The sequence below is a fragment of the Heteronotia binoei genome, chromosome 4, assembly GCF_032191835.1.
Source record: "Heteronotia binoei isolate CCM8104 ecotype False Entrance Well chromosome 4, APGP_CSIRO_Hbin_v1, whole genome shotgun sequence".
In the NCBI taxonomy this organism is placed as follows: domain Eukaryota; kingdom Metazoa; phylum Chordata; class Lepidosauria; order Squamata; family Gekkonidae; genus Heteronotia; species Heteronotia binoei.
In genome coordinates, this window is record NC_083226.1 from 8,010,402 (window position 1) to 8,038,073 (window position 27,672).

Below are 27,672 nucleotides of genomic sequence, written 5' to 3' on the forward strand. Positions count from 1 at the left end.
TGTGGGAATACCTTTATAGAGGTAACAGGGCTCTAATTTTAATTGCCTTTGAAAATGTTAGGAGGTTTTCTTTTCCTGGTCCTTTGCGCCACGTTTTAATTGCAATTCTTATACTGTCTTTCCTGATTTGTTCTCTAGTTGTGAAATCTAGTTTATGGGATGTCTTGTACTGTTTTTATTGCATTCTTCTTTAATTGTGTAATCCAGTTTATTGCATTGTTAACAGCATGTACTACTTCAGTCTACAGCCAGTTTGGTGTAGTGGTTAAGTGTGTGGACTCTTATGTGGGAGAACCGGGTTTGATTCCCCACTCCTCCACTTGCACCTGCTGGAATGGCCTTGGGTCACCCATAGCTCTGGCAGAGGTTGTCCTTGAAAGGGCAGCTGGTGTGAGAGCCCTCTCCAGCCCCACCCACCTCACAGGGTGTCTGTTGTGGGGGAGGAAGGGAGAGGAGATTGTAGGCTGTTCTGAGACTCTGTCCTTGAAAGGGCAGCTGCTGTGAGAGCCCTCTCCAGCCCCACCCACCTCACAGGATGCCTATTTTGCGGGAGGAAGGGAAAGGAGATTGTAGGCCGCTCTGAGACTCTGTCCTTGAAAGGGCAGCTGCTGTGAGAGCCCTCTCCAGCCCCACCCACCTCACAGGGTGTCTGTTGTGGGCGAGGAAGGTAAAGGAGATTGTGAGCCGCTCTGAGACTCTTTGGAGTGGAGGGCGGGATATAAATCCAATGTCTTCTTTCTTTCTTTTATGTAACTCCAGGGCTTTTTTGTAGCAGGAACTCATTTGCATATTAAGACACCCCCTCCCCCCGATGTAGTCAGTCCTCCAAGAGCTTACAGTAGGCCCTGTAAGGAGAGCCCTGTAAGCTCTTGGAGGATTGGCTACATAAGAGCGGTGTGGCCTAATATGCAAAGGAGTTCCTGCTACAAAAAAAGCCCTGTATAACTCTGTCATTTGCCTTGAGTCTCAGTGACGAAGGAAGAGGATAAATGAATGTAAGCGAACACATAAATACATCGATTAAGAATATCCCCAGATGGCCCATAATTATTAAGGTCTTCCAGATTTAAAAAAAAAAAAAAGCTTTTTCCAGAAAGGCCACACTGCTACTTCTTTTAAATGTGTGGCACTGCTCCTTCCTTAACCACTTAGGGCTGCCATTAAAGGTCGTTTTGTAGAAAAATATGTGGCGGAGCTGATTAGCATAACTCATTAGCATATGCTGCCCACCCACCCCTCCCAGCCAAAAGCAGCCCAATGCAAGAAAGGAAATCCCTGGGCGAGCAATAGGCTTCCCAGTCCCCAGGTCCCAGAGGGGGATCCCCCGGTTTTACAGGCTTCCCCCCTCCCCCAGCCAGCTGGCCGGCGGGGGAAGCCCCGCCCCCAGAGCCATCATGCACCTCTATGAACGATTCCCATAGGGAATTATGGGGAATTGATCCGCGGGTATCGGGGGCTTTGGGGGGGCTGTTTTTTGAGATAGAGGCACCAAACTTTCAGTATAGCATCTAGTGCCTCTCCCCAAAATACCTCCCAAGTTTCAAAAAGATTGGACCAGGGGGTCCAATTCTATGAGCCCCAAAAGAAGGTGCCCCTATCCTTCATTATTCCCTATGGAAAGAAGGCATTTAAAAATTTGTGCAGTCCCTTTAAATGTGATGGCCAGAACTCCCTTGAAGTTCAATTATGCTTGTCACACCCTTGCTCTCGGCTCCGCCCCCAATGTCTCCTGGCTCCACTCCCAAAGTCCCCAGATATTTCTTAAATTGGACTTGGCAACCCTAGCGAGCAAGGCCTGCTTCGGCTGGCTAGAGATCCAACCAGCCCAAGCAGGCCTCACTCGCTTGGGGCTCTCCTGGGCTGCCCCCACCCCCAGTCAAAAGGCCCGCAAGACACCCGTCACCGAAAATCATGTAAGAAGTGGAGAAAGGGTGGCGTGGGTTTCTCCAGGGGTTAATGAGGGCTGTTGGGGGCGTGGCAAAGCCCCTGGTGGCTGGCTGGCTGCCCGCTTTCCTAATCCAGGGATTGTTATGCAGCCGCACCTCCTATTCAATGGACAAGGTAGGTGGGAAGAGGGGGAACCCTCAGAAAGGTTCAGGAGCTGTGCTCCTGTGAGCTCCTGCTGAATCTGAACCCTGGTTGCCATCCTCCAGGTGAGGCTTGGAGATCTTCTGCTTTTACAAGCGATCTCGAGGCTTCAACTGGCAGAGATCAGCTCCTCTGGAGAAAATACAAAAAGACAGATTCTGATGTAGAATAAAAGTGAAATAACTAGGGCTTTTTTTTGTAGCGGGAACTCCTTTGCATATTAGGCCACACCTCCCTGATGCAGCCAATCCTCCAAGAGCTTAGAGGGCTCTTCTTACAGGGCCTACTGTAAGCTTCAGGAGGATTTGCTACATCGGGGTGTGGGACCTGATATGCTAAGGAGCTCCTGCTACAAAAAAAAAAAAGCTTTGGAAATAACAATAAATCATCAGAAATTATTTAACTCTCACTCTAAATGTGTGTATATGCACAATAATTGTATACAAACAACAACTAAAGCATGTAAAACATTCAATACAACATTTGCCTCCTCCTTAAGTGCAGCAACTGGTCCTTTAACAAACTCAGGGTTCTTATACAGTGTCCTCAAAAGATGATAAAAAGTTCCACTGGGCTGCATATGCCTCAATAGTCATGTATCAGCTTGTGTAGAACCCTTGCAGATCCAAAATGCTAAACGAGTCCAGAGTTTCTGAAAGAAAGAACATGGGACCGCACTCCCAGGGCTTGCTATGGTTTTGATCCTTCTTCAGCCAGATCTCATTTAAGTTGCTTCACGGAGCCATAGGGTTGCAAAGTCCAATTCAAGAAATATCTGGGGACTTTGGGGGTGGAGCCAGGAGATGTTAGGGAGCCAAGATCAAGGCTGTGACAAGCATAATTGAACTCCAAAGGGAGTTCTGGCCATCACATTTAAAGGGACAGCACATTTTTTTAAAATGCCTTCCTTCCATAGGAAATAATGAAGGATAGGGGCACCTTCTTTTGGGGCTCATAGAATTGGACCCCCCTGGTCCAGTCTTTTTGAAACTTTGGAGGTATTTTGGGGAGAGGCACTAGATGCTCTACCTCAAAAAAACAGCCCGCCCAGAGCCCCTGATACCCGCGGATCAATTCCCCATCATTCCCTATGGGAATCGTTCATGGAGGTGCATGATGACTGTGGGTGCGGGGCTTCCCCCGCTGGCCAGCTGGCTGGGGGCGGGGGGAAGCCTATAAAACCTGGGGATCCCCTGCTGGGATTTGGGGATTGGGAAGCCTACGGAGCCACAGTACATATTTTTTAAAGGTTTGGGTCAATGCGAATAATTCAGCTGGAAGCGGAAGTTGTAAATTACTGGCATTGATCCGAACCTTAAAAAAATATGTACCGTGTGAATATAGAATATAATTGCCATAACTATGTATATTTATCTGAATGTACTGCCAGGCTGTAAATGTAACTAACCCTAAAAGAAAGCTGGGCACATCAAAGTAGAAAGTTGGCTGGCACCTCCTCCCTGCGCCTCTTTTGCTTTTACAAATGCAGGAATTGCTCTTTGAAGATAAAGCCTCCAGGGACATTTTCCCAGGCCAAGCCTGGACCCAGGAATTATAGCCACAGGGAGATAAAGGAAAGCACTGTGTGAACTTTCACACGTGAATACAGGACTGTTTAGTAATTGTACTTTTTTTATAGAGCCTTTGATGTGCCATCTTTAAAATATGCAGTCTGCCGTTACTCTGTATCAGTTCCAATTCTTGGCTCAATAGAAGCACATGGATTATCAATAAACCTATACTTTGTTTCAACTCAAGGACTGGTTACTTTGAGATCCACTTGCTTGACATTTTGGAACTGATCCCACTAAAAGGTTTATCTGCACTGGCAACTTTTAAGCCAGATGGCTGAAAAAGTTCCGGATAACAGAGAACCTACTGATCCTTGAGAAGGAGTAGAAGTAAAGACCCCCCACCTGGCACATCGTCGACTCACAGAGAGTCGGGGGGGCGCAGGTCCACGTTACACATCCAGGAGCTCTTTATCACCCCTTGGAAGTGGGAGCCCCGTACCTCTACCATCCTGATGGATGAGGCCCCAGCACGGCACGTGACCCTCCTGACGAGACCCGTGAAGGGGGGAAAGAGCGGTAAACCCGGAGAGCACGGGGACGAAGGTTCCAGCCGAGATGAGGAGGAGCGAGGAGGGCCATGATCCGACGAGGACTGCCGCGAGGGATCAGACTCAGAGGAAGAGAACGGGAGCCCCCTGAAAGAAAAAGGGGTCCTAAAGACCATGAGGGGAGAGATGGCAGCCATGGCTCGGGAGCTGCGGGACGAAATCCAAGCGAACGCCACCTTCATGGCATGAGAGATGCAGAGGCAGATCGACCGGCTGCTGCTCCATGATTTTGGAAGGGCTCCACCAGCCTCACCAGCTCCACCACCGCCGCCAGCGGTTCCAGCCCCGCAAGCAGCTCCCACGGCCCCAGCAATCCCGGCCCCACCAGGGGTTCCAGCGCCAGCAACGGTGCTCCCTGGGCCATGGGACTACGGGAGAGGCTGAGAGCTGGACACCACCTTCGACGGCGACCCTGAAGAGGTGGAATACTTCACCATCCAAGCCAATACATGCACTATTGGGGGAACACGTTCCCAGACGATTCCAGCCGAGTGGGCTATCTTGGGTCCAAGCTGAAGGGGGCCGCTAGACACTGGTACGTGAGCCTGTACGAGACGTGGGGTCCTGAACTCGACAGTGTAGCGGGGTTCCTACAAGCCCTACTAGTCCAGTACGAGGACCCCCTCCAAAAGACCCGGGCCATCACCGCCCTGTGAGACATGCACCAGGGGTCGAAATTAGTACGCAAATACACGACCGACTTCCACGCGCAATGCGCCAAGATCCGAGGCTGGAGTGAAATGATGACGATTGAGGCGTACCAGCGAGGCTTGAATGCCAGTCTTCTGGATTGGGCCCTCCAGCAAGCCCGCCCCACAACCCTCGTGGGATGGGTACAACTAGCCGGCGAGGTAGAGACCAATATGAAGCGAGTGGCCCTCCAATGCCAGCTGCAACAGGGGGGAAAGGGGGGATGTGAGGTTCGGTCAGGGGGCAAAGCACAGCCAAAGAAGGGAGTGACTCCAGGGGGAACCGCCAAAACCCCCGCGGGTTGCAAGTGCTACCGCTGTGGTGACCCGGGCCATCTGGCGGCCTACTGCACGGAGAAACCTCGAGCCCCCCCCCCCTCACCCTGAAGCCAACCGCAACGGGACCCAAGAAGACAGCAGCACGACCCAAAGAATCAAGTCGGGGAAGCACCGCGACATCGATGGTGCTAGACAAGGATACTATAATTTTGGATGATTTGAGCGAGGAGTCGTGGGGAGTCAAGCCGGCGGGAAACGACAGCGACCTGCACTGAAAGGTGCCGGGAGGCAGGTCGTGGATCTAACGGCACCGTTACGGGTGAGAATAACTGGATCTCTGTTTTTTGTCCCATTGACTTTACTAAATCGAAAATTCAAATGTTTCATGCACGCCCGAGCCCTAATTGACTCCAGGTGCACAAGGGAAATTATCACCCCAAAGCTAGTGGATGCCTTTGGGCTAACCCGAAAACCCCTGCCCCACCCGATCCAACTTGAACAAATGGACGGGTCCATAATGCGAGGGGAGCCCTGCGTAGAAGAGGTTCAAGGCGTACCAGTAGGGATAGAAGATCATTGGGACATTGAGGTTTTTGTGATCGCCCCCTCCTTGTCCTTCGACATAGTGTTGGGAGTCGAATGGTTAGCCAAGCACCAACCGGACATACAGTGGGGGGATCAAACCATAGACTTTACTGATAAAAGGTGCACACACCATCGATAGCTGGGGGATTGGGGACCTAACCCACCCCCCAGGAACGAAAAAATGTGTGTATCCGTGGAAGAGGTTCAATCCATCCCCAGAGAGTACCAGGACCTACGCAAGGTGTTCAACGAGGAGGAGGCAAATGAGCTCCCCCCACACCGGAACACCGACTGCGCTATCGAACTTATCCCTGGCCAAGAACTACCCAAGGCTAAACTGTATTCTATGGGGTGGGCAGAAAAAGCGGAGCTAAGGAAGTTCATAGACAAGAATTTAAAAAGGGGCTTCATTAGACTGGCCACCGCCCCACACGCTGCACCTGTCCTGTTCCGGAAGAAGAAGGACGGGAGCCTCAGGCTTTGCCAGACTTTCGCGGGATAAATGGGATCTTGATGTCCAACGCCTACCCCATTCCCCTGATCAAAGATTTGTTAAGTGCGGTGTCAGAGGGGTCCTCATTTATAAAACTGGACCTGAGGGACGCCTGTTTTAGAGTATGAATCAAAGAGGGGGACGAGTGGAAGATGGCGTTTAACACTCCCATGGGACAGTTTGAGTACTTAGTGATGCCTTTTGGACTACAAGGGGCCCTAGGAGTATTCATGAACTTTATAAACGAGGTCCTAAGAGAATACTTGTGCAAGGGGGTGGTCGTGTACCTGGATGACATCATTATTTATTCAAAAGACCTTGACTCCCACTACAACTGGTGAGGAAGGTGCTGACTACCTTGTATGAGCATAAACTGTATGCCAAACTGTCGAAATGTGAATTCCATAAATCAGAACTCGACTACTTGGGGTTTCGTGTCTCTGGGAAGGGAATGGCGATGGACCCAGTCAAGATACAAGCTGTGCTAGATTGGGAACCCCCGAGGACACGTAGACAGCTCCAATCTTTTATCGGGTTAGCCAATTTTTACAGGGGCTTCATTCAGGGGTTCGCCCAAGTGATGTTGCCCCTAACGGACTTGTTAAAACAAAAGGAAAAGGGCCCGAAGCGAAAAAACCTGGGGCGAAATTGGTCTGGACCCCCACTTGTCAAAAAGCGGCTCAAGCGGTTATTTACCAGTGAACCAGTGCTGATGCACCCCGATGAGCTTAAGCCCTTCGTGGTCCAGTGCGACGCTTCCGACGTGGCCGTAGGCGCCATATTAATGCAGAGAGACTCGGAGGGGAGGGTGAGACCATGCGCCTATATCTCTAAAAAATTCTCACAAGAACAGTGCAACTGGTCAGTGTGGGACAATGAAGCGTTCGCAGTGACTTACGCACTGAAAACATGGTGGTCCTGGCTCAAGGGAGCAAGGGTGCCATTTGAGATCTGGACGGACCACAAGAATCTGGAAGTGCTCACAGGGCTCAGGAAATTGACCGAAAAGCAGATTTGTTGGGCTGGGTTCTTTGCAAAATTTGACTTTATTCTCAAACATATTCCCGGGTTGAAAAACCTTTTAGCTGACACGCTGTCGAGGCTGCCCCAGCATGAGAGTCAGAAAGAGGAGGTGGTGGACTCTATCATTCCCCCTAGCGCCATAGCTGGTGTGGTGACCACATGATCGGGGAAAAAACCCAAACCACCCAAACCGTGGGGGGGGGCAATAGACTTATTGAGGAAACGGAGCGCGAAGGTGAAGGGAAACCATAAGGACTCATAAAGGGGGTAGGAGGGTTTTGGTATTATGACGAAAAACTGTATGTTCCCAAGACTTTACGCAGGGAGGTTTTGCAGCATTGCCACTGTAGCAAACTGTCCAGCCATTTTGGGTATATAAAAACCCTGCACTTAGTAAACAGACAATTCTGGTGGCCACACATGAAGAAGGACATTTCAGAATTTGTGGCTACTTGCCTGGTGTGCATAATGCCAAAGAAAAGAGGAGGGAAACCACCAGGTCTCCTCCAGCCAACCCCCACAGCTGAACACCCCTGGTCGGTGGTCTCTATGGACTTTATAGTGGAACTACTGGTGTCCCAGGGACGAACTGTGATATTAGTGGTGGTGGACACTTTCTCAAAGCAAGCCCATTTTATCCCTTGAAAAAAATTGCCCACTGCTAAGAAACTAGCTTATTTGTTCTTTCAACACATTGTTAAAGTACACTCGTTCCCGGACAGGGTCATTAGCGACCGCGGGCCACAGTTCTGGCGAGAGTTTTGCAAACTAACAGGCATGGAGCAAGGGCTGAGCTCTGCATCTCACCCCCAGACGGACGGGCAGACGGAACGAGTGAACACCCTTCTAGAACAATATTTACGGTGCTACGTTAACTACCAACAGTCTAACTGGGTGGAGTTATTGCCATTTGCTGAATATGGGTACAATAATAGTCTCCACAGTTCCACCAAAACAACACCGTTTAACAGTGTAAACAGCTATGAGGGAAAGCCCTTCCCACTGTTACCCAGCAACAATGGGACCCAGCCTCCTACTTTATGTCAGCAGTGGTGGGAAACGTTGGGGAAAGGATGGGCTGTGATCCAAGACAACCTGGAGGTGGCAAAAAGGGATTACAAAGCACACTTTGACAAAAAGCACTCTCCGGAGTGGGAATTCAAAGTGGGAGAGACAGTATTCTTATCCACCAAGAACTTACCATTGCCACAAACCTCCAGAAAACTACCCTACAAGTACTTGGGGACATTCAAAATAAAACGGGTGATCAATAAAGTCACCGTGGAACTGGAACTGCCTAAACTGTTTAGTAAAATTCACCCTGTTTTCCATTGCAGTCTTCTTCGGAAAGATCCGGGGGCTACGAGCTGGCATCCCCACCCTCCAGAACCCAAACCTATTCAAGTGAAGGGTCAGAGTTATCATGAGGTCCAGGAGGTTCTGGATGCCAAGAAGAAGAGGGGGTATTATACTACTTAGTTCGTTGGAAGTATTTCCCCCCTAGCTGTGATGAATGAGTAAAATCCTCCGACCTTAGGGCCCCCCTTCTCCTCAAACGATTTTACCTACTGCACCCAGACAAACCCCGAGCAGGAGCTTAGGGGGGACAGTATGTCAAGCAATGTTCTATCTTCCCATAACTGTCTATGTTTATCTGAATGTACTGCCAGGCTGTAAAAGTAACTAACCCTAAATGAAAGCTGGGCACATCAAAGTAGAAAGTTAGCCGGCGCCTCTGTACCAGTTCCAATTCTTGGCTCAATAGAAGTACATGGATTATCAATAAACCTATACTTTGTTTCAACTCAAGGACTGGTTACTTTGAGATCCGCTTGCTTGACACCGTGGCTCTGTGAAGCAGCTGTAAAAGCCACTCAGGAAAACTGCTGCAGAAAATCAAAGGTTAGATACCCTCTTCTTATTCCATCAGAGTTGTGCACATTGTCCACATCCAGGGGTGTGCTGGAGCCAGCTCGTGCCAGCTCACAAGAGCCGATCATGAAATGTCCAGGAATTTTGCAAGAAATGTGTGAAGTAAACACAAGATGCTGGCTGAAGCATGACACACAGGCAACTCAGGGAGCTGAGCAGTCGAAAGGGGCAGCTTGGAGCAGGAAGGAGGTGTTGTTTCTTGTCAGGCATACGGAGAGCGTGAGGGAGAGCCAGTTAATTAGTCATCCTTCACTCGAATCCGTGCACAGTCAGCTGCTTTAAAAACCTGCCTCAGGACTCTGAGCTAGTTCCCAGGAGGAATGTGAATCCAATGTAGGGTTGCCAAATCCAATTCAAGAAATAGCTGGGGACTTTGGGGGTGGAGCCAGGAGACATTGGCGTGGAGCCAGGAGCAAGGGTGGGACAAGCATCACTGAACTCCAAAGGGAGTTCTGGCCATCACATATCAAGGGACAGCACACCTTTTCAATGCCTTCCTTCCATAGGAAACAATGAAGGAGAGGGTCACCTTCTTTGGGGGCTCATAGAATTAGATCCCCTGGCCCAATCTTTTTGAAACTTAGGGGGTATTTTGGGGAGAGCCACTGGATGCTATGCTGAAAATTAGGTGCCTCTATCTCGAAAAACAGGGCCCGCAGAGCCTCAGATACCTGCGGATCAATTCTCCATTATTTCCTATGGGAATAAGTCTCCATAGGGAATCATGAGTACCCAGCAGACATTTCCCTCCCCTCTTCCCGCTTTCTGATGACCTTGAAGCGGGGGGAGGGCCTCCAAACCGGGGGATCCGCTGCCCCCACCTGGGGATTGGCAACCCAATCCAATGGCACCTTTGAGACCGTTGTGTATATGAACTAATGCTATACCCTTGGAATGGTTTTCCTGCCTGGCTCATTGGAGCCCTTCGGTCTGAGCTTGGGGACTCAGGAATAAGGGGCAGGAGGATCCAATTCCCCGCTGCCCTGCTCCAATCACGGCCCCCCTGCTGGTTTGAACGGTCCAATGGCATCCTTGCATGGGAGCCTTGATGTGTATATCGTTGGCCCAGTTCTCCAGTCTTTGAGTTCAGCCATTGCTATGCTGTACTTAATAAAGGCGCTATGATCCCTACCACTGCGCCAGACAGAGAGTTCCAACAATACGCCGTATAGCCACTGATGGACCTCTGCTTTAGATGTTGATCCAATCCCCTCTTGAAGCTGGCTATGCTTGCAGCCGCCACCACCTCCTGCGGCAGTGAATTCCACATGTTAATCACCCTTTGGGTGAAGAAGGACTTCCTTTTATCCGTTTTAACCCGACTGCAGCAATTTCATGCAGTGCCCACGAGTTCTTGCATTGTGAGAAAGGGAGAAAAGGGCTTCTTTCTCTACTTTCTCCATCCCATGCATTATCTTGTAAACCTCTATCATGTCACCCCGCAGTCGACGTTTCTCCAGGCTAAAGAACCCCAAGCGCTTTAACCTTTCTTCATAGGGAAAGGGTTCTAACCCTTTAAAGCCCGCGTGCATGCAAAAGTTTATGCCCGGAATTAAACTCTTGTTGGTCTTGAAGGCGCCCCTGGACTCAGCATTTGTTCTGCACAGTGCTGCACACACACACCCCGCCTGCTGCAGTGCAAGCAGCCGCTTCAGGAGTCTCGCTCCGCCCGCCAGCCGGGCGGGGAAGGCCAGAAAGACTGCAGGGCTCCCTCCCCCGCCCTCCCAGAGCGCTCCAGGCGTTGCCGAGGCGACCAGAACCTCGCCACGCCCCCGCGGAGAGGGAAGGAGGGATGCACGAGGGGCCCGGAAATAGCGCGCGGGGGCGGAAGGGGCGGGGAGAGCGCGTGGCCTGCCCGCCTCTCTCCCTGGGGGGGGGGGCATAAAACCCTGGCAGCGCCCGGTTGGCGGAGCTGCTGCTGACAGGCAGGGAGGGGAAGGGAAGCCGGGCTGGTCCTCTTGTCCGCCTTCTTCTTGAGGAGGACGCTCACCTGGCCAGGTAAGCCTGGGTTGCACCAGGGCTCTTCTTGGCTTGGAGGGAGCAGCGGCCTCGCCCTCTGTCCTGCCCAGGTTGCTAGCTTTGCATTGGGAAATCCCTGGAGCTTTGGGGTACGGAGACTGGAGGGTCATAGTGGCCTCCCGGGCTGAGAGGAGGGGGAGATGCCAGCCTCCAGGGGGGACCTGGGGATCCCCCGGAATTGCACCTCCTTTCCAAGCTACAGAGATGCGTTCCCCAGGAGGAAACTGATGCTTTGGAAGGGGGGCTCTAGGGCCTTGCACCCCACCGAGGTCCCTGTCCTCCACAGGCTCCATCCCCAGATCTCCAGGAATTTCCTCACCTGGAGCAGGCAACCCTGCCCCCCCTCCCTTGCTAAAGATGGGGGGGGGGGTCCTGGCAAACCTAGGGGAGGGTTGTCAGTGGGACATAGTAGTCTAGTGTCTATCCTCATTGGGTCATAGTGTCTCCCGGGCGGAGAGGAGGGAGAGATGCCAGCCTCCAGGTGGGACCTGGGGATCCCCTGGAATTGCACCTCCTCTCCAAACTACAGAGATGCGTTCCCCAGGAGGAAACTGATGCTTTGGAAGGGGGGCTCTAGGGCCTTGCACCCCACCGAGGTCTCTGTCCTCCACAGGCTCTATCCCCAAATCTCCAGGAGTTTCCTCACTTGGAGCAGGCAACCGTGCCCCCCCTCCCTTGCTAAAGATGGGGGGGGGGGTGTCCTGGCAAATCTAGGGGAGGGTTGTCAGTGGGACATAGTAGTCTAGTGTCTATCCTCATTGGGTCATAGTGGCCTCCCAGGCAGAGAGGAGGGAGAGATGCCAGCCTCCAGGTGGGACCTGGGGATCCCCTGGAATTGCACCTCCTCTCCAAACTACAGAGATGCGTTCCCCAGGAGGAAACTGATGCTTTGGAAGGGGGGCTCTAGGGCCTTGCACCTCACTGAGGTCTCTGTCCTCCACAGGCTCTATCCCCAAATCTCCAGGAGTTTCCTCACCTGCAGCTGGCAACTCTGCCCCTCCCTTGCCAGAGATGGGGGAGGGGGCTGGCAGACCTACTGGAGGGTTGTCAGTGGGACATAGTAGTCCAGTGTCTATCCTCCAAAGGAACTGTTTTCTGCAGGAGATGGGTCCATGCAGTCTAGGAAGCTGTTGTAATTCTGGGAGATCTCCAGGGGACCTGGGGATTGGCGACTCTCCTCAGCTTTCTTTGGGGAAAGGTTGGCTGCTGCCTTGCCCGTGCATCTCTTTGCTGGCAGCGTAAAGGTGGCCTCATGTTAGCTGGGCAAAGTCCAAGGAGCATTGCTGGGGCTGTAATTGCATTTTTGGGTGTGGGGGGGAGTTGCTTTGGGGTGGGGGCATTGTGCTCAAGCCAAGCATGCTGGCGGTGAATGTCTGGTTGTTTTTCTCCTGGATGCCCCAAAGTAAAGGTAAACTTCTGCTGGCGCTCAAAGGTGCTTTCACAAACCTTGGACAACGCACTTTCAGTGCACTTTTGTGATTTGTTTGCAACTTGCTGTTTCAAACAGTAAAAATCTTGTTGTAAAGGAGGTAGAAAGTACACTATTCAGCATATGTGAATGCAACTGTATTTTTACTGTGTGAAGTGGCAAAATTTGCTTGCAAGCAGTCGCTGAAGTGCATTTTTCTGTGTATCTGAAAGTTCCAATAAATGGGAAATGATATGGAAGATCTACTGGAGTGAGGAGGTGTATGTGAAGCTGGGCTCTGTCTTCAAAATAAGAGAGTTGGGTGTGAGGGTCAGTGTTGTGTAGCTCTGTTCCCTTGCCTCCATCTCTGTTGCTACACCTCGCGTGGCAGCATTCTCCCCCCACCCTTCCGCTGCCACCCATTTGGCAGCCCACGTGATGTTAATGGTGAGAGTGTGGGACTACCGTTTCCACACATGCAAACCTTTGCATCGGTGTTATTAAATAACTGACATTTGTAAAAATTCCTGCTCAACTTTTTGCCTCCCCAGGAGCAGAGCCGAATTGAACGCCCCGTTACTCTACATCTTTCCTAATCCACATTTTCCCCCCTGCAGATGGGAACCCACAGTTTTCCAGTGAGGAATTCTCAATTTCAGATTTTGTTTCCCAGTGTCGCCAGTGTTTCATGTTCACTCTCCCACCCCCAGCGTGTCCCCTGAGCAATTTGTAGGGTTTTTAAAGCGTAACGTTGATTGCATCGTGACATGATTTTTTCCCAGTATAATGCAGCAATGTTCTAGTGTTGAGGCAAAGCAGACACTGAAGTTTCATTAGCCTTCTCTCTGCAATTACCTGTCCATGAGTTCGTTTGCTCTCTCTCCCCCTCTCTCCCCCATGTGCTTGTATTGTTTCTTCATTCTCCCCCCACCTCTTGAATAACGGTGTTATGAATTGGCATATCCAGCTCGTTAATCACCAGCCATTTTCTTAGCTGGTGACTGAGGAGTGAGGGACCTTTGCAAGGGTTAAGATTTTGTGATTATTTGACTGCACTTGCCGTACATCGTTTTTAAAAGTTTAATTTAAAAAAAAGAATGCTGGGGGAGAGAAGAAATGGTGGCACCGTTTTGTTTCCTGTGATACATCCAGTCTTTTTTCACAGTGTTATGATGTTATAACGTGACTGCAAGTGTGCAAAAAAGGAGATTCTGTTGCTGATGAAGTACATGACAATGGCAAGACACAACCTCCTTTTGAAGGAAATGCAGAACACACCGAGAGGGGCAGATCTGAATTCGAGAAAAAAAAAATTCCCTGAAGTAAATGCCCTTTTGCAAAATTGGTGCCGCATAGCTGGAGCATCAGCTGGGCATTCAACTCTGTGGGAAAAGTGGCAACACTGAGGTGTGGAAAAGGTGCAGGATTTGGGAGACCTGGGTTCAAATTTCCACTCAGCTCTGGAAGCTTGCTGGGTGACCTTGGGCCAGTCACGTATTCGCATCCTGGCCTACCTACCCTTGTGAGGGTAGAGTGGAGGAGAAGAGAACAATGTGAGCCGCTTTGAGCACCCACTGGGGAGAAAGGCGATATACAAATGAAAGAAACAAACACCCCTCCCCTGGCCAAGAAAGCTGATTCAGCAACCTTATACTGGAGCTGTAAGGGAGGCTTCCCTTTCCCTCTGAGCTGCTTGGGGTTATTTCTCAAAGACTAAACAAGTTCTGCTTCTTCTTTGGGGAAAGATTGTGGCTCTGTTAGAACATATGCTTGGCATGCAGAAAGTCCCAGGTTCTGTCCCCAGTAGCATCTCTGGTTAAAAGGGTCAGACCATAAGGGATAAGAATATACAGACATCAAAATACCCCAGCTGATCAAACCAGTGAGAGTCCATCTAGGACTGCATCCTAGCATCCTGTCTCGTACAGTGGTCAACCAGTTCCTCTGGAGGGCCAACAGCAGGGCAGAGAGGCTGAGGCCTTCATAAGAACATCAGAAGAGCCCTGCTGGATCAGACCAGTGAGGGTCCATCTAGTCCAGCCTCCTGCTTCACACAGTGGCCAGCCAGTTCCTCTGGAGGGCCAACAACAGGGCAGAGAGGCTGAGGCCTTCATAAGAACATCAGAAGAGCCCTGCTGGATCAGACCAGTGAGGGTCCATCTAGTCCAGTCTCCTGCCTCACACAGTGGCCAACCAGCTCCTCTGGACAGCCAACAACAGGGCAAAGAGGCCGAGGCCTTCCCCTGAGAAGAACATCAGAGGAGCCCTGTTGGATCAGACCAGTGAGGGTCCATCTAGTCCAGCCTCCTGCCTCACACAGTGGCCAGCCAGTTCCTCTGGAGGGCCAACAACAGGGCAGAGAGGCTGAGGCCTTCATAAGAACATCAGAAGAGCCCTGCTGGATCAGACCAGTGAGGGTCCATCTAGTCCAGTCTCCTGCCTCACACAGTGGCCAACCAGTTCCTCTGGACAGCCAACATCAGGGCAAAGAGGCCGAGGCCTTCCCCTGAGAAGAACATCAGAGGAGCCCTGCTGAATCAGACCAGTGAGGGTCCATCTAGTCCAGCCTCCTGCCTCACACAGTGGCCAGCCAGTTCCTCTGGAGGAACAACAACAGGGCAGAGAGGCCGAGGCCTTCCCCTGGAAGAACATCAGAAGAGCCCTGCTGGATCAGACCAGTGAGGGTCAATGTAGGCCGGCATCCTGTCTTACACAGTGGCCAACCAGTTCCTCTGGAGGGCCAACCACAGGACATAGAAGCAGAGAAGAAGAAGAAGATAGTGGATTTCTATCCCGCCCTCCACTCCGAAGAGTCTCAGAGCGGCTCACAATCTCCTTTCCCTTCCTCCCCCACAACAGACACCCTGTGAGGTGGGTGGGGCTGGAGAGGGCTCTCACAGCAGCTGCCCTTTCAAGGACAGAGTCTCAGAGCGGCTCACAATCTCCTTTCCCTTCCTCCCCCACAACAGACACCCTGTGAGGTGGGTGGGGCTGAGAGGGCTCTCACAGCAGCTGCCCTTTCAAGGACAGAGTCTCAGAGCGGCTCACAATCTCCTTTCCCTTCCTCCCCCACAACAGACACCCTGTGAGGTGGGTGGGGCTGGAGAGGGGTCTCACAGCAGCTGCCCTTTCAAGGACAACCTCTGCCAGAGCTATGGCTGACCCAAGGCCATTCCAGCAGGTGCAAGTGGAGGAGTGGGGAATCAAACCCAGTTCTCCCATATAAGAGTCCGCACACTTAACCACTACACCAAACTGGCCTTCCCCTGATGTTGCCTTCTGGCTCTGGGATTCAGAGGATTAGGGCCTCTGAATGCAGAGGTTCCCCTCAGTCACTGTGGCTAATAGCCATTGCCAGACTTGTTCTCTGTGACTCAAATCCTGTTTTATAAAGCTGTTTGTTCCTGTGGCCATCGCTACATCCTCTGGCAGCAGCTTCCACGGGATGTGAAACCTCTTTGCCCGAGACCCTGGAGAGCCGTTGCCAGTCTGTGGACAATACTGACTGTGCTGGACCAGTGGCCTGATTCAGTATGAGGCTATTCTGTGGCAGTGCAGCTGCCATATATGATTGAAGGAGAATGTGTATGTAAGTATTTGAGCTGCCAAGTTCTGCACCTCGTTCTGAACCAGTTGCACTAGTTAACAGCTCCGTATAATCACCTTGCGATTATGGAAATGCGGATGAGTCAGGCAGCCGACAATTTCTGCATTAAGTTTAGATGGAAGAAAGTGCAACTTGTGAAAGACAAGGTGTATCTTAATACCTATAATGGCACCTCTCTGAAATGTTCTGAGGTGATGTATTATGTTGCCCTCTTGTCTTCACGATTCCTTATTTTCACTGCCACCAAAGACTGTAGACTCAAAGGACACACGATGGCTTTGTTATCTTGACGGAACGATCAGCTTGTTGGGGTGGCTCTGAGGTAAAAGAGTATCCTTTACTCTAAATAAAGCGGATTCAGGTGTGTAGCTTGCTGGTCTGAAGCAACAGAATAAAGTCGGAGTCCCGTGGCACCTTTAAGACCAACCAAGTTTAGTTCTTGGCCTAAGCTTTCATGTACATGCATGCACTCACATGGAAGCTTAAACCCAGAATTAAACCTGGTTGGTCTTAAAGGTGCCACTGGACTCAGATTTTGTTCTGAATAAAACAATTCTTTTTACCTAAAACATAAATAGAGTTTATTTAGAAGTATAACAGAGCAATGGTTTCAGTATGGTTCATGAGTGGGTTGGTTTCAGGTAGGTACTGTTCTTCTTTCTCTAAAGTTCTTTAAACAAGCCTTGCCATAAAGGCGTATTTTACTCCGCTGCTGCCTAGGCTAACAACTTCCACACAAAGGAATTTCTCTCGCCTCTTCGTCTGATGACTTCTACACGAGGAATGCAGCTTTGTCTCACGCTCTGTAGCGCCTCCTTCCATCTGTTCCCCCCACTCAGTGCCTTTTTAACTGCAACCCCCTCAAAACAACTCTGTCCCCTTGGGTACTGCTACCATCCGAGCATAACCAGTTTTGTAATCGGTTTTTATTGTCATTCTGTTGTGGTTTTGTTATTTATGTTGTACCCCACTCTGAGCCCCCGTGGGGAATGGGCGGAATATAAATAAACTAATCCTAATAAAAAATTAACAACAACACGACATCCATTCAGCCCTCCACTTTTTTTTTTTACTGTGAACATATGAACATATGAAGCTGCCTTCTACTGAATCAGACCCTTGGTCCATCAAAGTCAGTATTGTCTTCTCAGACTGGCAGCGGCTCTCCAGGGTCTCAAGCTGAGGTTATTCACACCTCTTTGCCTGGACCCTTTTTTGGAGATGCCAGGGATTGAACCTGGGACCTTCTGCTTCCCAAGCAGATGCTCTACCACTGAGCCACCATCCCATACTGTGGTGGTACGGAAAATGCCATCCCGTCACAGCTGGCCCTCTCATGTTGGTTTTCAGGGCAAGAGTTGTTCAGAGGTGGCTTGCCTCTGCCTAGCAACCCTGGACTTCTTGGTAGTCTCCCAAGTACTAGCCAGGGTCAACTCTGCTTAGCTAGCCTGGCCCACCCAGGGGAGGACAGATGACCAAAGGTGGCTGGCCATTGCCTGCTTCAGTGTAGCGATTTCCCATCCAAGTCCTGATCCTGCTTAGCTTCCAAGGTTCGATGAGACGAGAGACACTTTCACACATGCTAATTAATGCTGTTTCATTCCACTTCCGTGACTGTTTGCAAGTGGATTAAAAGTGTGTTATTTAGTGTGTTCTTTCATGCCCCGGGCTTAGGGTTGCCAATCCCCAGGTGGGGGCAGGGGATCCCCCGGTTTGGAGGCCCTCCCCCCGCTTCAGGGTCGTCAGAAAGCGGAGGGAGGAGAGGGGAATGTCTGCTGGGAACTCTATTATTCCCTAGGGAGATTTATTCCCATAGAAAATCATGGAGAATTGATCCGAGGGTATCTGGGGCTCTGGGGGGGGCTGTTTTTTGAGGTAGAGGCACCAAATTTTCAGTACAGCATCTAGTGCCTCTCCCCAAAATATCCCCCAAGTTTCAAAACCATTGGACCAGGGGGTCCAATTCTATGAGCCCCAAAAGAAGGTGCCCCTATCCTTTATTTCCTATGGAAGGAAGGCATTGAAAAGGTGTGCCGTCCCTTTAAATGTGATGGCCAGAACTCCCTTTGGAGTTCAATGATGCTTGTCACAGCCTTGATCCTGGCTCCACCCCTAATGTCTCCTAGCTCCACCTGCAAAGTCCCCAGATATTTCTTAAATTGGACTTGGCAACCCTACCCGGGCTAGCCTGGGCCTCAGAGGCAACAGCAACATGCATTAAAAAGCCCACATTAAATCACAGGGGGGGGGAACCCCACACATAATATTTACATAGCAAAATGCTACACAAGCTGTTTGTATCAAAGTTCTTTTTATGTATAGCTATAATCATGCCGGCACTGTGCACATATATATGGAATGCTTTTGTGTCTGCATCCCAGGCGATTCTAACTGCTTCTCCTTCACTGACAACTGACCACTCTCCCTTCAAAGATGTTACCCCAAATGGTAACATTGCAATTGCTGCAGGGATGTGGTTTGTGAAATGAAGAGACTTCTTTAAAGCGGCTTACCTCTTTCTCCTCTCCCCTGTGAGGTGGATTATGCCGAGGGCGTGTGACTGGCCCAGGGTCACCCAGTGAACTTCCATGGCAGAGCGGGGATTCAAACTTGTCATGTTAATACTTCCGCTTTGCTTCAGTTCCTGTTTCTTATTTTAGATTACTGCTACACCGTGCTGGCTTTTCTATGCCGTTTCTTGTGCTGTTATAATATAATAGCTTTCGGCAGGTTTCTGTGACTCAAGGTGTTTGGTAAGATGGGCATATATGAACGTATGAAGCTGCCTTCTACCGAATCAGACCCTCGGTCCATCAAAGTCAGTCTTGTCTTCTCAGACTGGCAGCGGCTCTCCAGGGTCTCAAGCGGAGGTTTTTCACACCTATTTCCTTGGACCCTTTTTAGTTGGAGATGCTGGGGATTGAACGTGGGAACTTCTGCTTACCAAGCAGATGCTCTACCACTGAGCCACAGTCCCTCCCCATACCAGGCCCCTTGTGTGAAACAGTTGTTCTTCCTTGTCGTTCATCGCAGGGAATAAAAAACCCCTTAAGTCATGAGTCTGCATGGGTTATGCACAGCTAGAACAGAGGCCTGTGGGTCAGAGAACGGCACTTACCCATTTGTCTTCTTTTTGGGATAGGACTGTGTTCGTAGCTGACTCTGAATGGATCCTGCAATTTCTGCTACGGCTCTGGCGCTGGGAGGCCCCTCACCCTGGCACTTTGCACTGCTAGGGATTCTGCTAGCAGTTTTTACGGCAGCTTACAAACTCGGATTAATCTACCAGCTTCGGCATCAGGTAAACTGAAAGCAGTTCCCATTTTTCAGAAACCTAACACCCTCTCCCAGGAAGGTGGACATAGTTTCAGTGTTGTAGGCCCAAAGTGTGGCAACATTTATGATCCTGGGATTCAGTAGTGTTGATGTTTGTTAATCAGTTAACATTAATTATAGTCTGCCTTTCTCACTGAGACGCAAGACACACAGAGAGAGTCATTGGAACTCATTTTGCTTGACTGTTGGAAAGATATTTCTATTACTTCTCTCAATAAATCCCTGATATCCCTTTTACTAGCTGCTGCTAAAATGGTGTTAGCCCAATTTTGGAAATCTCCCAATATTCCTCCAGTTAAAGCCTGGTATGCTAAAATCTGGGAGGTCTATGCTATGGACAAGATAGCAGATAGTTTATGCAATATAAACGATTCAGAAAGTAACGAATCTCTGATGTACAAGTGGCTTCCATTGCTTAAATTTTCTTTTGGTCCTGTAGATCAGATGCGTACATGTATACTTGGTAGATATTATGACATTATTAATTTGATGTAATTAATATATGGACAGAGTACTTATTTTTTAATTCAGCTGCCAATTATGTATGTGTGTGTGAATGTATGTATGTGTTGTTTTGTTTGTATTTTGTATATATATATATTTTTTGTTTTCTGCTGGTATGCTATGCTTATACACAAAGAATGATTGCAGATACAAAAAAAAAATCTTAAAAAAGAAACGGAACAGAAGCAAAGCAGACGTCTTAACATGACACATTAAATGGTGCAAAAATTACATAGTCGGATCTTACCTAAACTGTATACAGTCACATAGATCCCAGGTGTGTTACCATTAATCCAAGTAATTTTGTAAATAAATATGGTCAGGTGGATATTTTAGTTCCAATAAGGCTTGTTCTAAAACTTGTAGGACTGTAATTGTTGTGTGTGCATACTACAATGCCAGATGCAACATTTTCCTGCTCCTAAGAATCTTGAGTTTGTTTTTTAGAGTTTGACTGTGGACTAAGAATCGAACACACTGGGGAATTTTGCTGAAGGGCTGGGGATCTAAGGTGTCTTTGTTCTGCAAGCTCTGTTCTCACCCTGGGGAGCCTGGTCCCAACTAGACATGCAAAGGCCCCGGAAAATAAAAATTAAAAAGAAAAAGAAAAACTGGGGAGCACTGAAAGAAAAAAACACACCTTTTTTCGATTGAATGAAACACTTTATAATACAAAGTTTTACTCACATAATTCATGTTATACCCGGAGTCAAACGGCAACGATAAATTACATATGCCTTACAGCTCTGCTTTTAGAAATCTAACAATGCAGCCCTAACAGTAATAGAAGGGTGTTTAGAGTTGTGCTTTCCACCATTTATGCTTTCAAATCCTATAGTAGAAGAAGAAGAGATTGGATTTATAACCCACCCTTCGCTCGGAGCCTCAGGGTGGTTTACAATCTCCTTCCCTTCCTCTCCTCACAACAGACACCCTGTGAGGTAAGGACTGAGAGAGCTCTGACAGAAACTGCTCTTGAGCAGAACAGCTCTGAGAGAGTTAAGACTGACCCAAGGTCACATCAGCAGCTGAATGTGGAGGAGGAGTTTGGGAATCAAGCCTGGTTCTCCCAGAAAAGAGTCGGTGCACTTAATCACGGCACCAAAGTGGCTCAATAAATATGCCAACAGAAAAGGTATGAATGACATATTTTATGTTAAATACGTTAAACATCTTCAAAAATATAATCAAAGTATCAAAAGTGTACTAGAAAAGTATTACATTTGTTTGCCCCTCTTTTTTTTTTTTAGGAGTCACCCCCATCCCGTGTTACATTTCTATTCCAACTTTTTTTCTTCTTCCTGAGAAGCAGTTGCCAAGCCAGATGCTGTGTTTTTTTTTCCAGGTGAACACCCAGAGCCCTCGGCATGGTGGAGAGAGCGTGGCGGAAGTGCTGAAAGCCCATGGAGTCCACCACATCTTCACGCTGGTGGGAGGACACATCTCTCCCATCCTGGTGGCCAGTGAGAAGTTGGGCATTCGTGTGGTGGACACGAGGCATGAGGCGACAGCCGTGTTTGCGGCAGATGCGATGGCTAGGCTCTCAGGTACCCCCTTTGTGCCCGTTATTGATGCCGGCTGGTGGCCAGGAGCGCAGCATGACTCCTCTTTTCTGGCACAGGGAGAGTGGGAGTCGCGGCAGTGACAGCAGGACCGGGAGTGACGAACACCGTGACAGCCATGAAGAACGCCCAGATGGCAGAGTCTCCTGTGCTGTTGATCGGCGGGGCAGCTGCCACACTGCAGAAGGTAGGCTCTACAGCTGTCAGCTTGTGTTCTTATTATGGAGCAGAGGGCCATCAGTGGCTATTAGCCACAGCATATTGATGGAACTCTGTCTGGGGCAGTGATGCTCTGTATTCTTGGGGCTGAGGGGTGGGCAAAGTGGGAGGGCTTCTAGTGTTCTGGCCCCACTGGTGGACCTCCTGATGGCACCTGGTTTTTTGGCCACTGTGTGACACAGAGTGTTGGACTGGATGGACCATTGGCCTGATCCAACATGGCTTCTCTTATGTTCTTCTGTGACACAGAGTGTTGGACTGGAGGGGCCATTGGCCTGATCCAACATGGCTTCTCTTATGTTCTTATGTGACACAGAGTGTTGGACTGGATGGGCCATTGGCCTGATCCAACATGGCTTCTCTTATGTTCTTATGTGACACAGAGTGTTGGACTGGATGGGCCACTGGCCTGATCCAACATGGCTTCTCTTATGTTCTTATGTGACACAGAGTGTTGGACTGGATGGGCCATTGGCCTGATCTAACATGGCTTCTCTTATGTTCTTATGTGACACAGAGTGTTGGACTGGATGGGCCATTGGCCTGATCCAACAGGGCTTCTCTTATGTTCTTATGTGACACAGAGTGTTGGACTGGATGGGCAACTGGCCTGATCCAACAGGGCTTCTCTTATGTTCTTCTGTGACACAGAGTGTTGGACTGGATGGGCCACTGGCCTGATCCAACAGGGCTTCTCTTATGTTCTTATGTGACACAGAGTGTTGGACTGGAGGGGCCATTGGCCTGATCCAACATGGCTTCTCTTATGTTCTTCTATGACACAGTGTTGGACTGGATGGACCATTGGCCTGATCCAACATGGCTTCTCATGTTCTTAGCTGTGGATTCAGAGCAGGAAGGAGTGGCTGGAGCTTCGTGTTGCTTCCGGCTCATCTGATCTGTGCTTCTGTAGCCTCTCCGTTGGGTTACTGCAACACGCTCTACATGGGGCTGAACCTTGAAGATAACTCAGAACTTCTATAGCCCATTTTTTGAAATAAACAAATTTTATTGAAAGATTGAAAAAAATTAAAAAAGAAAGACAAAAGAAGAGAACAGAAAAGGATGAAAGAAAAAAGGGTAGTATAAAGGAGAAGCTTTGTTTTCTTCACAACAAGATTTGGTCTAGTTACAGAATTCACAATTGTTCCATTTTTCTATGACATTTCTTCACTTTATCATCAAAGCTACAAGCCATCAATTTCAGTTTCATGCAGAAAGTTGATAAAGGGTTTCAAGTTTGCTATAAATGTGGATGATGTCTTCTCTCTAATCAGCGCTGTGAGTTTGGCCATCTCGGTTAACTCTGTCTTCACAATCCATTCCTCTATTGTAGGCAGTATCACATTCTTCCATTTCTGATCATATAAAAGTCTTGCTGCCATTGTCATACGTAAAAACAAAATAAAAAGGTCCCCTGTGCAAGCACCAGTCGTTTCTGACTCTGGGGAGACATCGCATCATGACGTTTCCACAGCAGACTTTTTTACGGGGTGGTTTGCCATTGCCTTCCCCAGTTATCTACACTTTCCCCCCAGCAAGCTGGGGACTCATTTTACTGACCTCAGAAGGATGGAAGGCTGAGTGAATCTTGAGCCGGCTACCTGAACCCAGCTTCCAATGGGATCGAACTAAGGTGTCAAGTGCCAATATTTCTCAATAAGCAGGCTTTTGTTTTAAATCGAAGCTGTTTTATTGTTAGAAATTCAGAAGCTGTACCAAGGACACAAGCCTTGGGAGTAATGACGTATACAGGGTTACACAGTTGCTATATAGGATATCTTCAAAGGTTATATTACAGACGCATACTTGAATCGCGGGTTCAAAGGTTACTAAACACTATCTCTTTTATTACTAAGGAATTTAGGCTATTAAAAACACCTCCCTTTCTTTTTTTAACACTTAAATTTTTATTTTTCTAAACAAAATATTCATAGACATTAAACATAATAAACAATAACACAAATAAATACATAAAAACAATATTATGAGTACTCTTACAGTCTTCTATTAATTCATAGCTAAGCATTTACCATCCATATTTCAAATATTATCTTTCATTGTATCATCTTATATTTTTAAATTAAGAAGAACTTCAGTAGTACAAGAAGGTACTTTTTTGGAATGTATTTTTCAAATTCATCATCTAAACTAATATAGTTTAAAAAAAGGCAACCATTTTTCAATAAAGTTATTGTCTTTCTGTGGTAATTCATTCACCCTTATCTGCATAGCTAGTTTATCTAATGCTGCTATTTCCCATACTTTGGACATCTCTCTTTCTCACACTTCTCTAGCAGAAAATAAGAGTTGTCTGTGTGAACCTGTGAGAGAGGCGACTTGAAAGTGGTACCAGCCAGGCTGTAGCATAAACATCCTTGGGCCAGATGGATGTATTACTTGCCCAATGGTTGTAAATAAGGGGGGAGCAGAAGAGAGCTGGTGACCTGCTCTTTGTCTAAGAAACCATGTTACAGAAATAAGCACGCTTGACATAAGGTTGTGAGCAGAGAGCTCAGACTGCAGTACTGCAGCTTTCCCACTCTGCTCCACGGGGCTCCTATAAAAAAAACAAAAGGAATTTAGGCTATTAAAAACACCTCCCTTTCTTTTTTTAACACTTAAATTTTTATTTTTCTAAACAAAATATTCATAGACATTAAACATAATAAACAATAACACAAATAAATACATAAAAACAATATTATGAGTACTCTTACAGTCTTCTATTAATTCATAGCTAAGCATTTACCATCCATATTTCAAATATTATCTTTCATTGTATCATCTTATATTTTTAAATTAAGAAGAACTTCAGTAGTACAAGAAGGTACTTTTTTGGAATGTATTTTTCAAATTCATCATCTAAACTAATATAGTTTAAAAAAAGGCAACCATTTTTCAATAAAGTTATTGTCTTTCTGTGGTAATTCATTCACCCTTATCTGTATAGCTAGTTTATCTAATGCTGCTATTTCCCATACTTTGGACATCTCTCTTTCTCACACTTCTCTAGCAGAAAATAAGAGTTGTCTGTGTGAACCTGTGAGAGGCGACTTGAAAGTGGTACCAGCCAGGCTGTAGCATAGACATCCTTGGGCCAGATGGATGTATTACTTGCCCAATGGTTGTAAATAAGGGGGGAGCAGAAGAGAGCTGGTGACCTGCTCTTTGTCTAAGAAACCATGTTACAGAAATAAGCACGCTTGACATAAGGTTGTGAGCAGAGAGCTCAGACTGCAGTACTGCAGCTTTCCCACTCTGCTCCACGGGGCTCCTATAAAAAAAAACAAAATACCATCTCTCTTTTTCTAGCTCTCTAGCCATTATTCCCAGTAAAAAAGCTGTCAGAAAACAGACTGGTGATGTCTCTTGCTCAGTCCTCCAAGACTACAAACACCATAGAACAAGCTGGATAGCTGAGACAATATCAGTCTCCTTCCTGTCTGCTCTGCTTTTACTCACCCTCTCTAGCCAGTAGAATGTAATCTCAGGGAACCTCCTAACTCTTTGTTCTCCTCTTCTTCCCTGCATGCATCAGGAGGAACACCATGGTGTCTCTCCTCCTGATCCGAACTGAGCAGGTGGCCTGCTGTCAACCCAAAGCCATCCATCGTTAGCTAGAATAGATAGTCACTCTTTCTTTCCATTACACTTGTATGTTATGTTTCCTTAAATAAACCCACCAGTATTGGTTTCTTAATGTAAAGCAAAGGCTCTCTGACTAGACCACACTGCTGCACTGAAGCGCAGAAGGAGCACTTTGCTAAGGGAAGGGATTTATTTATTTGATTTATATCCCGCCTTACCCCACCAAGGCGGGCTCAGGGCGGCTCACAATACAAAGATTCTAACATAAAATTCAAATTTAAATATAATAACAATTTACATAGTTAAGAAATTAAAACATTAAAAAACATTAAAAACAGTGCATCCATCCAACAACGTGCAATCCAAACACTTCCTTCAGTTTTTGGTACTTTAGTGGTTTGGTGCCGGTCAGTTATAGGCCAACCGGAAGAGGACTGTCTTACAGGCCCTGCGGAATTGTCCAATATCCCGCAGGGCCCTGACCTCTTCCGGTAACTGGTTCCACCAGCAAGGGGCTGTTATTGAGAAGGCCCTGTCCCTGGTGGATTTCAGACGGGCTCCTTTGGGAGCCAGATCGCAGTACTCTCTGCGGAACATATGGGAAGACTGCCTGACCAGTTTCAGCCATCTTAAGTCAGACCCAACAAAAGCCTCTGGTTTAAATTGAGCATTAATCTTCAGGGTTTTCTGCATTAACAAATGAATTTGTATCCAAAACTTTTTGGTTTTATGGCAAGTCCACCAAAGGTGATAAAAGTCCCTTCGTGTTGTTCACATTTTCATCCACATATTCTCCTATTGTTCCATTTGTATATTATACCCAAAAACCTTAGTCCGTTTTATCATAGTCTTTCGCTCGCTCTTCTATCTCCAATTTCAACAGGAGACTATATATTTTAGCAATAATGTGGTAATCATTTGTACATAATTCTGTTTCAAATTCCAACTTATTTTGTTCAAAGACCCAGAGTTTTTAAACCTATTTGAGCCTTTCTGCCAGTTGTACATAAAAGAGCCATTGACACATATAGCCTTTAGCTATCGAGTCTTAATTCCATTTTGCCATCCCCTTGCAAAAAGTCTAGTAGATCCCAGTACTTTTGTTTAGTTATCATTTCACACCTATAAAATGTTTCCTGTGTTGAGAGCCATAGAAGTGTTTTCTGACGCAGTCTAGGTTTCTGTTTATTCCGTGCTCTCAGAATGGCACTTCTAATATAATGAGTTTTAAAATCCACTTTAACTTTATTGTACCACAAATATGCATGCCATGCCATCCCAGATTGTGTCCTTCCAACTGCAGTAGCCTTGTATTTCTCAACAACAGCCACTCTTTCATCCAACAAGCAGTAAAATATAATTTCAAATCATGTAAACGCAATCCTTTTTCCTTTGCATCTTGTAATACCTTATAGTTCACTCTTGGTTCCCCCCCCCCCCCTGCCATATGAACGTTTAGTTAGAAATATCCTTTTGCCATTACTTAAAAGGTGAATCAGTTTTTGGAACTGCTATTGTCTGAAATAAGAAAAGCATTCTACCTAAAACACTAATCCTAATCATAAATATCCTCCCCAACAAAGAACGTTGCAATTTATCCCATCTCAACATAGCTTTTTTGATTTCTTTCTATGACTTGTCATAATTATTTTGAAATGGCGTACAATGAACATTCATCAATATAATACCCAAATATTTTACCTTCTTTTCAACCTTAAAACCTGTTTTTATTAGTTCTATTTGGTCTTCCGTTTTCAAATCATTTTCATTTTCTGTTCATTAATTTTGAAACCCACTAGTGCATCAAATTCTCTCAGACATCAATTTTTCAATCCCTTTTAGGGATTCCTCCAGAATTAAGACCGTATCATCTGCAAAGGCTCGCTAACTTGTAAGTTTATTTTTTTAAACTCCTCCAATCCTCTCGTCTTATGTCTCTATTCAGTATTTCAAGAACCGAAATAGAGACAACGGGCAGCGTTGTTGCGTTCCTTTTTGAGTCAAGGTTTAGTTAAATCTTCATTAACAATTATTTTGGCCGTGAAGGGGGCGTTGATTTCACCCGCTTTATAAAATTCTGACCAAAATGCGTATCTTTCAGAACTTTGAACAGAAAAGTCCAATTTAAACTAAAATGCTTTCTCAGCATCTAGGAAAATCAAAACTGCTTGATCTTTGTTACATTTTCCCAGGTACTCCAAAATAATAGGGTTTT

The 27,672-nt window shown here is 47.5% G+C and overlaps 1 protein-coding gene across 1 annotated transcript in view; it reads left to right on the forward strand.

Annotated features, from left to right (window-relative positions):
- The first annotated feature begins 11,119 nt into the window (after positions 1-11,119).
- The window catches only part of ILVBL (ilvB acetolactate synthase like), a 70,645-nt gene continuing 54,092 nt past the window's right edge, over positions 11,120-27,672 (forward strand). Inside the window, exons 1-4 of the mRNA XM_060236746.1 lie at positions 11,120-11,209; positions 19,388-19,546; positions 21,431-21,632; positions 21,707-21,834. Coding sequence (XP_060092729.1) covers positions 19,412-19,546; positions 21,431-21,632; positions 21,707-21,834 — 465 coding nt within the window. The 5' untranslated portion in view covers positions 11,120-11,209; positions 19,388-19,411. The remainder of the gene's footprint in view (positions 11,210-19,387; positions 19,547-21,430; positions 21,633-21,706; positions 21,835-27,672) is intronic.